The sequence below is a fragment of the Hemicordylus capensis genome, chromosome 5, assembly GCF_027244095.1.
Source record: "Hemicordylus capensis ecotype Gifberg chromosome 5, rHemCap1.1.pri, whole genome shotgun sequence".
NCBI lineage: Eukaryota > Metazoa > Chordata > Lepidosauria > Squamata > Cordylidae > Hemicordylus > Hemicordylus capensis.
In genome coordinates this window covers 3351388-3364080 of record NC_069661.1, presented here as the reverse complement: position 1 = coordinate 3364080, position 12693 = coordinate 3351388, and the positions used below count along the sequence as shown (strand labels likewise).

General features: G+C 52.9%; 1 protein-coding gene across 1 annotated transcript in view; it reads left to right on the top strand.

Moving 5' to 3' along the window:
• The first annotated feature begins 1831 nt into the window (after positions 1 to 1831).
• Positions 1832 to 12693, top strand: part of VAX2 (ventral anterior homeobox 2) — a 48509-nt gene continuing 37647 nt past the window's right edge. Inside the window, exon 1 of the mRNA XM_053256317.1 lies at positions 1832 to 2640. Coding sequence (XP_053112292.1) covers positions 2337 to 2640 — 304 coding nt within the window. The 5' untranslated portion in view covers positions 1832 to 2336. The remainder of the gene's footprint in view (positions 2641 to 12693) is intronic.

Sequence of the window (12693 nt, the reverse complement as noted above, 5' to 3'; positions counted from 1 at the left end):
GGATTTCTCCTGACCCTGCAAGATAGAGTCATAAAATAATCAGAGGTCCCAATCCAGCTAAAGTGTGTTGTCAGTGGGACCCATGGAAAGCACCAATCAGCCGACCACGGGTTTGTTTCATCGGTTTCAGACATTCCAATTACATATGTGTTACGATAGAACTGTTCTATGTGCACAACCGAGCCTTTGCTATAAAACCAGACTGGGACTTTGGAATGAAAGGGTACCATTTCTTTCTGTTTCGCCCCAATTTCTGTACCTCTCTGCCCCATAATAAATCACTTGCAGTGGAAGTCGGGGAAGGAATACACCATTTCAGCCACTTATCAGTCAGGTGAGCGTCTGGTATAAGCAACCTTCGAGAATAACAGTTTTATTACAAAACACACGCGGCCCATTTAGGGGCTGTAAAACTGTCCCCTTTGCTGGATCAACAGGGAAAAGAGGAAGCATTTTCAGGAGTCGTGGGAGGGAGAGAAAAATCTATTTATTATTAAACACACGATCCAATTAGCTCCGCACCCAAATAACCCCCCTTTGCCCACGTTATTCCCCTCCTCCACGTCCTCGTCCTCCTCTTCTTCCTCCTCCTCTTCTTCCTCCTCCTCCTCTTCCTCTTCTTCTTCTTCGCTCCCTCTCTCTGTCAAAAGGAGGCTTCAGGATCGCGCCAACCCTTCCATTTGCCTTTCAACTAGTCCGCCGCTAATCATAATAATCAAGGCTCCCCTAATGAAGCCGGAACAGAAGGCACCTTCCGAAGGGGGCGAGACGTTTTCATCCGTCCGTTAAAGCAGCAAAGCAAAACACCAGAAGCTCCATTCAGCGCTCCATTGCTGCATCCCTCCCTCCAGAGGGGCCTCGCTCTCTTTCCCCTTTGGCTAAGCCCGAACCCAGAGTTCGCAGCCTCCTCCTGGATCTTCTCTACCTGCGCCTAGTTCGGGCCCTGGAAACTAACACGCGAGCTTGAAACTGATCGGCACCGGAGCCTGGGACGCAACAGCTTCAGAAGACCCGGCAGAGGGAAAACCCAAACCCACCCACCCCCATCTCTCTCTCTCTCTCTCTCAGTTACTGGAAACATAAAGAACCAGACAGGACAACTGTCCCTTGCTATTATTATTAATTATTATTATTAGCCTGCACCTGGAAGGTGTTGTTTCTTACACGAAGTGCAGCCCGAGCAGGGAGTTCTGCGGCATGGCGCGGGCGGGGGGGGGGGGGGGCGAGGCGCAGAGCGGCGGCGGCGGCGGCGGCGGCAGCAGAGGCGCTTTGTTTGCCAATGAATGGCAAGGGACTGGCGAGCAGGAAATTGCGTGTGTGGCCGCCAGTCAGTTTAAAACCGCTTCTGGGCTCCCATCTCTCCCTCTTTGGCCGCCTCTCTCTTTATCTTCCTCTTTCCTGCCCGCCCCCCCGCCCCCAACACTGCGTGCTGCAGAGGAATCTAAGAAATAAAGGCCAGGGAGGCGTGTGTTGATAAAACACAAAATAGCTCGGCATTAGGAGGGCGGGAGAGAGACAGGAGCGCAGGGAGCAATTGCGGGCGGCTGCTGCTGCTGCTGCTGTCTTCGCCAGCCTGCCCTCTTCCTCCTCCTCCTCCTCCTCCTCTGCTCGGGCTCCCTCCCACCTCCCCACCCCCACTTGCATCCAGCCCCCACTCCTTAGATTATGTCCACCCACGTTGCCAAAGACGTATCGATCTTCCATCCGCGGAAAGTCCAACCTGGAAGGATGTGAAGGGGAGGGCAAAGCCAGAGGGAGGGAGGGAGGGAGGGAGGGCTTGCTTAGCTGCGCTCTCGTATCTCGCGTCTGGTCCTTTCTGCCTTTGCTCATCAGAGAGAGACGGAGGAGGGAGAGAAAGAAAGAGCGAGGCAGAGGCGCAGAAGAGGGATGGAAGCGGGTGGCAGAGAGGATCCCGCGGGCAGGCCTGGGCGCTGAAGTTTTGCTCGGGCTGGCGGGGGAAGATAGATGGGGGTGGGGGAAGAGCAGGAGCCCGGATCCTGACGGGGAAAGTTTTTAACTCCTTGGCTGCTCGATCGCCATCCTTTGGCTCTTCGCCTCTCCTTAGCAAGAGGAGATTCTAGGGGACACCCCCCCCCCTTAGTACCCACAGATCTTTAGGGGAGGAAACCTGGGAAGAAAGCAGAAAGGTTTCTGGGCAGCTCAGGAAGGGGGACGTTGGAACGGTGGGGGGGGGTTTCGCCTCCCACCATGGTGCTCGTCTGGAACAACTTGCTGGGCTCCCGGCAGCCGGCCCACCACTGCTGACCCCCATTTTTGGGGTGCGCAAAAGGGAGGCAGAGAGACGGGTGAGGTAAGGTGGAGGGGAGAGCCTGTTGATGTTCCATCCCGCTGGGGCGCCCCCAGGCATGAGCGATGGGGGGAGCGAGGCTGGCAGGCGCGCCCTCCTCCTGGGGGATCCCAGCGGCCTCCCGGAGCGAACCCGCGAGAAGGAGACCCGCGTGGTTCTGGAGAGCGCCAAGCTGCGAGGAGGGACTGCGGCTGGAACAGGAGGACTCAAGGAGCTGGCCGCCGCCGCCGCTTCGGCTTCGAGCCCCGGCTCCTCCAAGGAGTGCGCCTCGGAGACAGACAGCCAGTCGGCGGGCGGCGACGCGGATTACTGCCGCCGGATTCTGGTGCGAGGTAAGAGCGGGGTAAGAGCCCCCTGCCCCGAAACAGGCGCGCGCCCAGCTGGCTCCTTCTGTCCCGCCACAACTTCTCTTCGCCTCTTCTCCGACTCCCGCCCCACACTCAGCGCGCACTCCCCGACTCCTTCTGCCCCATAACTGGCCTCTGGCCCGCCCAGACAAGCTTACCTTGCTTTCTCCACAGAGCGGTTAGACCCGCTTCGCTTTGCCCCCAAAGAGCCCCAGGTTGCCTCCTTCTGCCCCACATTGTGGTTGTCGCCCGTTCCATGGCGTGTGCAGCCGCCCTCCTTCTGGTTGCCAGCCCGCAGCCAGCGCCCTCTGCGACCCTCTCCGAAGACTCACTCCGTCCCCTCCAGCCCCCTCTTCGGTGCTGCTTCAGCTCTGCACCGCAGCCAGCCCTGGCTGCCCCTTTCAAAACACCTGGAGCCGGGCTGGTGGTTGCGGCCACCCCGCTCCCTGAGCCTCATCCTGGCTCTCCGGCTGCCAGCCTCCCCTCCCCTCGCTCTGGTTCATTCCGGCGGGCTTCGCCCTCCAAACCTCCTTTCCTAACGTGCCCAGCGGCGATCGCGCCCCAGTCGGCGCCTTCTGCTGGACTCCTCCGCCTTCCCAAGGAAGCGACCCTCCTTCCCTTTCTCCCTGGTCTCCCGACCACCACCCCCCATCACAGCCTCCCGCAGCTGGGCCCAGGCCCCCCCCGGCTTCCTTCCAAGCGGGATCTTGTGGCCAAAGCATCCCATCCATGCTTGGGGTCCGCCTGCAGGACGGCCCGCGGCTTCTGGTTAGGAGCATTTCCAGGTGGGGGAGTGAGATGCCCCTTTGAGAGGAAGTTTGCTCGGGGAGGGGGTGGGCGATTTCAAGCAGTCTGTGTGGGGCCGGGGGGTGGAGGTGGTTGCCGGCGCGTTTACAACTCGGTGGGGAGAGGGTGATGCTTTTGGAAAGGGAGTCCGGCCGTATTCCATTCCTGCGCCCACCCAGGCAAAGCGGGGGCAACGTGTGTGTGTGTGTGCCCGTGTGTGCCTGAGCCTGATAATAATTCCAGGTGGCTGCCTTGGTTCGCAAACAGTTGTCGCAGGGAAATAGCGTCACTGCAGCATCAGCAAGTCAAAAGCTTCTCTCTCTCTCTCTCTGCACTTAGAGGAAAGAGGCAGGACGAGTCCCCTCGGATTTCGCCTGGGCCCTGAGGCTCCTTGGCTTGGTCCAGCTCCTCTCCCGTAGGCAAAGGTTCAAAACCTTCGCCCTAAGATTTAGTGAAGGTGGCGGGGCTTGTGGAGAACAAGCTGACTATCGCTTTTTTGAAGGGGGGGGGGAGAGGTGGCTCTGCCCAATTAAAAAAAAAAACCACGATTTTTTTTTTAAATGCCAAGCCTCAAGATGAATATTGAAGCTGCACTCTAAATCACGTTAAATTGTTGTTTTGGACTGTTTTAATGTCTGTATGTAAGTCGCCTTGAGCCTTGCACATAGCATTAAATACTGCTCAAAATCGTTTGTTTTAGTACATAAAATAAATAAGCAGCATTCTAGACTATCTCGCTCGAGGATCCAAGCGTAGTGTGACAGACAGTCTGTGGCGAAAGTCTGTCACAGAAGTCAGCAAAGGAGAGATCAGTTCTTCTCTGTTTGTGAGTTGCCCTTCGGGGAGATTTTAGCACAATGAGGGTGGTAGGTCCAGAGCTTTACTAAGAATTAGAACATTTAGGCACTCATTAATGTTTATCTCTCCAATTATTTCCCGGCTCTCTCGGCTTATTCTGGCACTCGCTCGGTCTTTCACACACTTGTGCACCAACACTTCTTTCTGCCGCTCTGTCTCTGCTTAAGACCTAGATGCGAAAGACTATTGTCAGACACAGTGCATTTCAGTTACAATTTGTGGCATGGGCATGATTGTAGCACCCTACCCTTTCCCGAATCCATTTATTTTCGTTTGTGATACGATTGTTTCCTTCTTCTTGTTGTTGTTTCGTTTCAAGGCTTGGTGTACGGAAATATTCTTTCCTATTATGATTTAAGAGCGATTTAACGTTGTCCATAGCTGCGCCCCAGGATATGCAATATGCCCCAAATAAAAAATTGCGGATCTGCCAGACGCGAAGCAACTATTATGTGTGTGTGGCCACAGTGTAGTCGTCCATTACTGGATGCATCCCGCCCATTGTGCTGGGCCTCCGCCTTTCGAAGCCTCGAGGGAGAGAGATCCAGGCCTCCTCCTACTCGGGTGGAAGTCGCAGCAGGCAGGCCTTGAAGGGTGTTGGTTGGGCGTGCAGTGCTGCGCTTCTGCAGGCGGGTTTGGTGGTCTCTGGTTATGGCCCTTGCTGCTTTCAAATCAAGGACCGCGGGGGCTTCATCGAGGGGCGATTTCCAGCGTGGGTCCCCATGAGAATGAATGCCGGAAAGAGAGGAGGGCCGAGAAACCCGCCCGGTTTGCCGGGGCAAGGCCTAGAAATTCGCGGCAGACCTCCCCGCCCGGCGCCCCTCGCTTTGCAGCACTGCTGGGTTTTGGACCCCAGACGTACCAGCCTTCCCTCCCCACCAGCACCCACAAACAGACCTCTCTTTCAAACCAGATTTTCCCAGCAGAAACTCAGCGTATTCCAAAGAAGGGGTTGCCGCGGCGGGAAATGCTGGTTGCAAAAAGATTTTTGTGTGCGTGCAACAGCCGAAGAAGCGGCGTGTGTGGAAAGCCCGCTGTTTCTTCTGCAGCCCCAAATGTTGGCCTCTCCTCTTAACCCCCATCCAGCCCGTATCTGGGATGGACAGCACGGGACAGGCAGGGGGACAGCTTGAACGTTGCGCGTTTGGACTTGCGAGTATTTTTGCCCAGTTATGGAAATAAGGCATAACCGGGGCCTAGGCAGAGGCGTCGGCAAGCAGAGCCAGGGACGGATCTGGGCAGATATATCGATCAGTAGCTAAATCTGTCTTTCTGTCTATCTGACACACGTAAGCAGTGAACGAACCTGCTGCTATATTCGTTAAGAAAACGAAGCTCCTGCCCATTCCCTTTAGAATGGCCTCAGTTTTGAGACGCCTCGAATGGCTCCTCAGATAGCGGATTTTTTAAAAAAAATTTAAACTGAATTTCATGCTCTTGGTTTTTTCCTTCCTTGTTCTGCCTCTTCTGCTTATATATATTTGACTTTAACTCCGGATAGATAGATAAAAGTAGTTATGTTTACGGGAGTGTTGTTATGTTATTACTGAACGCCTAGTATGTTAGAAAGATAAACTTTTCAGGCGTAGATCAAATCTCTACCGATTTTCACGGCATAATCAAATAGGACATATACACCTATCTTTGCCATCTAGAGAAAAAATGCAATTTGAAAAACGTTAGAAGAGGTTGAGAAATCTCTAGCAGTTCTTGAAAACGAAGAGGTTGTGCAAAAGCGCACGGCGCACCCACTGAAGCAGAAATGCCAGTTTACACCTCAGGTACAAATGCATTTGCTTGGAAGTAAAGTCTCCTTGATTCCAGAGCGATTTCGGTGAGTCCGGGGCCTTGGCATCTCAGCTGGTGTGTAACTCTCTCCCAGTGCCACCCGTGTGACTTACGCAGTGTTTAAAGCTGGACAGATCGTGCCCGACATTATTTAGGCCGCCGCTTGAATGTTTTATAACCTTCTCGGCGAGTTATTTAATGCTTCCGCTCCTGCTCCTGAGGCTGCTGCTTTTTAAACGGCATTTGAAGCCGATTCCGGCGGTGCTGATTTCTAGTCGGAGGTTATCAGGTATTTGTTTGCCTGTGATCCGCCCAGAGGGCTCTCTGACCATCATGGCGGAGTGAGGATTTTAAACAACGGAAGTTTCCGTGTAAGGTCAGGTAGAATCGAGGCGAAAGAAAGCACCAGTGAGTCCCAAGGCCGAGAGCTTAAGGGTGATTCTGGGAGCCTGTGCAAGAACCAGGACAGCTAGCTCGCTTCGCTGGCCCGGCCTAGGCCTAGTTTTGCAACAAGGGAGCTTGGGCGCGCGTGTGCGCGTCTGTTCTCTCTATTGCGCTCTCCACGCACAAGGCAGTTTTCAAGGGACAGTTGTGTAACCTCACCTCTTAGCACCGTCATGATCGTTTTATGTAAGTTGTATTCCCACCTCCTCTTAGCAAATAATAGGATCCTGTCTTTGCCTGGGCCGAAGGAAAGAGGGGCGAGAGAGATTTCTAGAGAAAGATTCCTGCTTTCTTCTCTAGACACCCCCCCCCTTTTCAGTCGATCGTCGTGTCTGTGAATGTGTGTGTGTGTCTCAGAGGAGATCTAGAAGACACCCCCCCGCCGAGCAGCTCGGCGGCCCCTTTCTATGGCCCTAGAGCGCATTTCTGAATATGCCCCCTGCCCGCCTCCATCTTGGTCCACCGGCAGCTGACATCTCCGTAAGGCCGCTCGCGCTGGCACCATCTCGGGGAAACCCGCGAAGTGTGCTAGGCCCGCCATCGCCAGAAAGTGTCCCGGCCAGTTTCGCCCTAGGAAGTTCTGGGGAGGTGGGGTTGCTTGCTTGCTTGCTTTGGCCAAACACACGCCGCTGTTGTGGAGGGGGCAGATTTCCTGCGGGGGTGCGGAGGAGTTCCAGTCCAGAAGCCGATTAGGGCTGGCGAGCTGCGTGTGCGTAGAGCAGAAGGGCCAGCGCTGGGCTGCGAGTCAAGCTGACTTTTGCAGGACGGACCGAAGACCTTGGAAGGAACCGGGTCGTCCCGAGGTCAGAGGGTCGCCGCACGGCAATCCATTGCTCTGCCGGCCAAAGGCCTTGAGCAGGAGAAGTGCCAAGGCCTCTCGGGCTGTTCTTGCCGCGTGGCCAACAATCAGATCCCTGGGCGAATGGAGCTGAGGTGGTCCCCTCTGCTTCCCAGCAGCCCGGTTACGCCTCTCCCCCCCCCGCCATCCGCATCTGGCATCGAGCCGCGCGGCCTGCAAGCGGGTCATTCGTCAGGTAGAACTGCGGGGGCTCTCCTTAAGGCCTGGTGAATGGCCAGCCTGCCTGCAGGCAGCGGGGCTCTCCTTAATGCCGCGGGGCGGGGGGGGGAGAGGACCCCGGAGCTGCCCGGAGCCAGAAGCAGCTGCACCTCTTCAGCCCCGCTCCTTAGGAGGAACCGCTGCTGTCTGAAATTGGGTGTGGGATGGATGGTGGGTGGATAGCTAGACAGAGACTCATTCAGTACTGTCAGAGAAAGGGATAGCCTGGTGGGTAGCATTAATTCACACGGGGACAGACGAGAAGACAACAGAAGAGGCGCCATCCTCAGGCCCCACTGATTTCAATGAGCCGTGAGCAGGTGCTTTAATCTCTCGCTCTGGAAGCAAATGGACTCGAAGCGCCTAAATGTTGGGTGTCACGCTTGTCTGAAAACAGAAGCGGATGCAAACCGCAACAAAAACCAAGGACGCCGAATGCGGGTTTATTTATGTTGTTGAGCATAGAGTGTGGAAACGGGCCTTCTAAAATCTGGTGGGTAAAGAGCAGGGTTGGGCCTTAAAAACACGGCAATATTTATGTCTATACTAGCACTCTCCTCCAAATTACTGTATGTATTTTAGATCCCTTTTTAGTGGCCTAGTCGGTCCTGTCCTAACCGAAACAAATTTACAGCGTAAAATGTGATTAAAGCCAGAATGACACGTCTCTATTTGAAGATATAGGAACGGAAGGCGCTTATCTCTCTGGGACGACAGGAATTTCATCCGGGATTTTCCTCCCATTGAATTCGGCTGATCCTGCATCCGAGTAAAGGGGCACGATCCAGCAAGAAGATCTCCTGTGCGAACCCCGTGCTCGTTTCAACAGGGCCTGCGCAGGAGACCTTCCTGCTAGCTAGGTCGCGCCACTTGGATTGAGGTGGAAGGAAGCCGCTTTTGGTGCTCCACCAACAGAAAGAGAGAGAGAGAGAAACGGTTAGTGCCGGTGCTATGCCCGCCTGTGTGGTAATGTCTAGTGTTTGTTGAGAAGATGTTCCGAAAGGCCAGACGTCCGCAAATCCCCCGCAAGTGATCACTCCGGAAGCCGTAAGAAGACTCCGGCGCACAAAACAGCCAGGAAAGCCGCGTCCTTTCCCCAGACAGAGCTTGCCGGCCCAGCCGTCTCTTTGCACCCACGACGGGGAGCTGCAGCAGCAGCAGCAGCAGCAGCAGCAGCAGCAGGGCCTTTCTCCTGCGCACTGCCGTGCCGCCCTCGGCCTCTGGCCTGGCAGGGCCTGCGCCGAGGTGCTGGCGGTGCGCTTTGGCATCTGGCGAGGAGGAACTTGGTGGGCCTGCCTGCTGCCGGCCTTTGTTGTCAGCAGGGCGGTGGCCAGGGGCCGAGGAAGGCCTAGGCAACCCCTCGCCTTCCCTGCTCGCCCTTCCCCACCGCAGAATCCGAGCAGCTTCTCGGCGTCGGGGCTCGTCTCCTCCCTTCACAGGCTTTGATCCGGATCAGAAAGCAGCCGAAGGAAAGGGAGGCCTGGAGACCCGCCGCCTCCTCCCAGGAAATATCCGACCCCCTCCATTTTGCAGCAAAGGGCCGGAGCGGGGACAAAATGGAGGCCAAAAAGTGGGGACCCTGCAGGAGGTCCCAGAGAGGCCAGCCCGGCCCGGCCCCACGCCGGAGGGCTGAACAGACACGCTTCGTTCCGGGCGGGCGGCGGGATTGTGGCCAGTGCACAGGCAGCAGCAGTCTTCAGCCCAGAAGGAAGGAAAGGGCCGCTGGTCTCAGGGAAGTTGCTGGCAGGCCCCATTCTCAAAATCCTCGAGGTTAAAAGCAAATAGGCACCCCCTTTTCTGACCAGCGCTGGACATATTCCAAGAAATATTCGCTACTGAGATACAGTATCAGTGGACTTCATAATATACATATGCCTACCTACTTGCCTGTAGGAGGGGGGGAAAACACCTATACCGTCATTTAAGAAATCCGGCCTGGAATTTCCTTCTGGAAATAATCTTGGGGAACATTCCTCTTTCTCCCTGTTATCGCTAGGTAGATTTCTTTGTTGTTCCTCTTGGGGGGTTGTAAAAGGCTGGGAGCGTTTCTGAATTGAAACCAAACCAAACAGTCAGCACCAGGGAGGACACCCATTTTCAGCAGGAAACACGCTCTCGTGTCATTCCCCCAAACACTGGGCAGGATACTGGGAAGGTCTCTTCCACAGGCCCCATGAAAAGCACGGCATGCTGTTGAACAGTCCCCTGCTTGCGCAGGAGACTTCCCCACTGCATCCAATAAGCGCAGATCTATTGTTTTCGGTGAGACCTACTTTCTAGTCAATGGCCTGGATCTATTCAAAATTTAGACGTTTGCCACGTTGTGTGGCAATTACTATGGCAACGCTTCATTTTTAATTTATTATCCTCAGAGTAAATATTTTCTTCAGAGCAAAAAAAAAAGGTGCGTGTGGTAGGGACTGGCAGATCTGCTGCCCCCCCCCCCGATCATTTGGGAAATCGTTTTTCTCACCCTGCCTTGGAGAAACACTGGGCATGATCCAGAGTGACGTGTCTTGCGCAAGCTCCATTGAAATAGATTGGAGCTGTCCAAGAAATGGTGGATTTTATAGAGCCCCGAAGAAGTAACCCAAGGCCAAATGCTGTCAATATGAACTTTTAGGTTGGGTGCCCTCCACTTGTGGGGCCCGAAGGCATTTTGCCTCCTTTGCCCTCCTCCCCTATACTCCTGGGTATTTCGCCTTTCCTTTCCCTTAGAATGAAATTAATGGGGGTATTGTATTGTGTTTTTGTTGTTCCTTTGAGAAATTCTGAGAAAGGAGGAGAGTAGAAATATAGGGATGTCTATATCTAGATCTATCTTTTTAAAAAACAACCTGAACAACATTGATTCGAGAAATTATGGCGAGAAATTGAAGGGAAAAGAGAAAGTTGCCTATTCCTCCCAATATATTACCCAATATTTTGTAAATATTAAAGTTTGATCATTTTATATCTGCTTTATTACTGATTTATTCCACTTTCACAATGCTATTTAAACTATTAATCCTAGATAATGAATTTCACCTACTAAAATATGGTGATATTTATATGAACAGACACCATCGAGTTTGTTACTTGATTCCGCGGTCGAGAATGAAAATACTAGGGATTGCTATTAATCGAGAGAGAGAGAGAGAGAGAGAATGCGGGCTGCTGTTATTTTAACGTGCAGACCGCTATGCATTCCATATGTATGTATTATGTACAAACACACGAATACGAAGAAGGTGCTAGGTATATTCAAAAACACCCAGTCCTTCGCAAGCAATAGAATAATTCACAAACTTACGGACGATCTAGCCGCTTCTACAAGGTGACCCTGGATTTGTGTTTGGTGCACCAGTCGGGCTCCGGAAACGGCATTCTCCACAGCCGACGTTCCAACAGGACGAGCAACTGAGGTTTAAAGACCACTGGCGTGGCAGTGACTCTCACTGGTGAAAGTTCCACGCACTCACCACCTGCATATGAATCAGCTGTAAGATCCCCAGGACTTCGGCTTCACTGAGTTGGGGGACGCCTGTGGCAGTGCCCTGAAAAAGATGGAGATGGAATCTCACATCAATACACAACATGCGTGACTCCACTAGATTAAGGGGAAAAAAGTTTCCTGCGCGGGTTGTAGTTTTTAAATTTTTTTTGAAGGATCACCTCAGCTGGTTCCAGCCCGGTCCAAACTCACTTCATTGGCAAATATTTCTAACAGATTCTAATAGACGTTGCTTCCAAGAGAACTGCTCAAGCTTTCAGATGGTCAGACTTAAATATGTCCTGCAAGAAGCGGGCGAGGAAGGCAGGCAGGCCGTAGACATATTTGCTTTTGCAGATGCAGATGCATCTATGCACTGTCCAGAAATCACACTGCCTTAATGGAGATTGCTTTTCTTCAACTAGTAAGTGAAATTGAAGTCCATGGGTCTTGCTCTCATTCCTTTCAGTGGGGATTGTCATTGTACCCACGGCAGGAAGTTTTTCCTCCATTGAAATGATGAGACATTCCCGATAGATTGTGAGCTGAGAAAGCTGTAGAATTATCAGGCCTCTCAAGAATATAGTTCAGCCAGAATACCTTTGCCCATAAAAATGTCTTCTAGAGGAAGCCGCTCTAAGAACGCTTATTTTGAGGTTCCGTTTAAATATCTCCGCGTCCATCTTTTAAAACATCGCTTAATCTTTTAAAAGATGAAAGATCACCGCACTGGTCTCTTTATTTAACTCTCAGGTAGATCTCTCAATAAACGAGTCATCATTATCCAGCCCTCCCCTTCACCGTTTTAGAACCGATCCGTGCCAGGTTTAAAATACCTCTAAAAGTGAACCTCAAACAATTCTGCTACTGAAATCGCTCAATAGTGGGTCTCCGCGACATCCAATAATTTCCCCTCTAGTGTTATGGAGAATTGATATGGAAGATATGGAATAACGACTCTACCTAGGGATGTTTGTATTACTCAGAAGGAGATGCCTGGTTGAGTTCGTATCTGTATGGGTACCAATTTTGTTTTCTCAAGTTTGAGACTTTGTGGCCGGGTGGGGTGGGGGATGGAATAATCGCATGTGAAGAAAAGAAAAGCAGCGATGCACACAGGCAGGGTTAAGAAAAGAAGGAAGGGAGTTATCCTGCATCTATTGGTTGGGAGAGACACGTTCTGTGCTGTCTCCTTCAAACCCCAACCCCCCCGCCCCCTCTCTCTTCAGCTCGCAGGCGGGTTGGTTCATTCAGACGCCTGAATAAACCCACCCACCACCCTCTTTAAGCCACTTGAGCCCAAAGGTGTCCCACTCACTTCAGTTCTGTCCTCGTGTTCCAGAACTACTGAGGTGTAATTGCGATTCACACCCGGCCGAGTTCCGCTGGGTTCCGCTTTCAGTTCATATTTTCGAACCATTTCCGAACAGGGAACCAAATTAGCTTCAAAACCTCACAGAACTGCAGATTTGCAAACTGCAATGTGCTCCATCTTAGCTGGGTCGCGGATCTCGTGGTCAGCGCACTCAGAGGTGGCTTCGAGAGAGAACATCCCCACTTACCACGACCCCACAGCTGCCAGTGTCCAGTTTGCAATGTTAACAACATAAGAACAGCCCTGCCGGATCTTCTT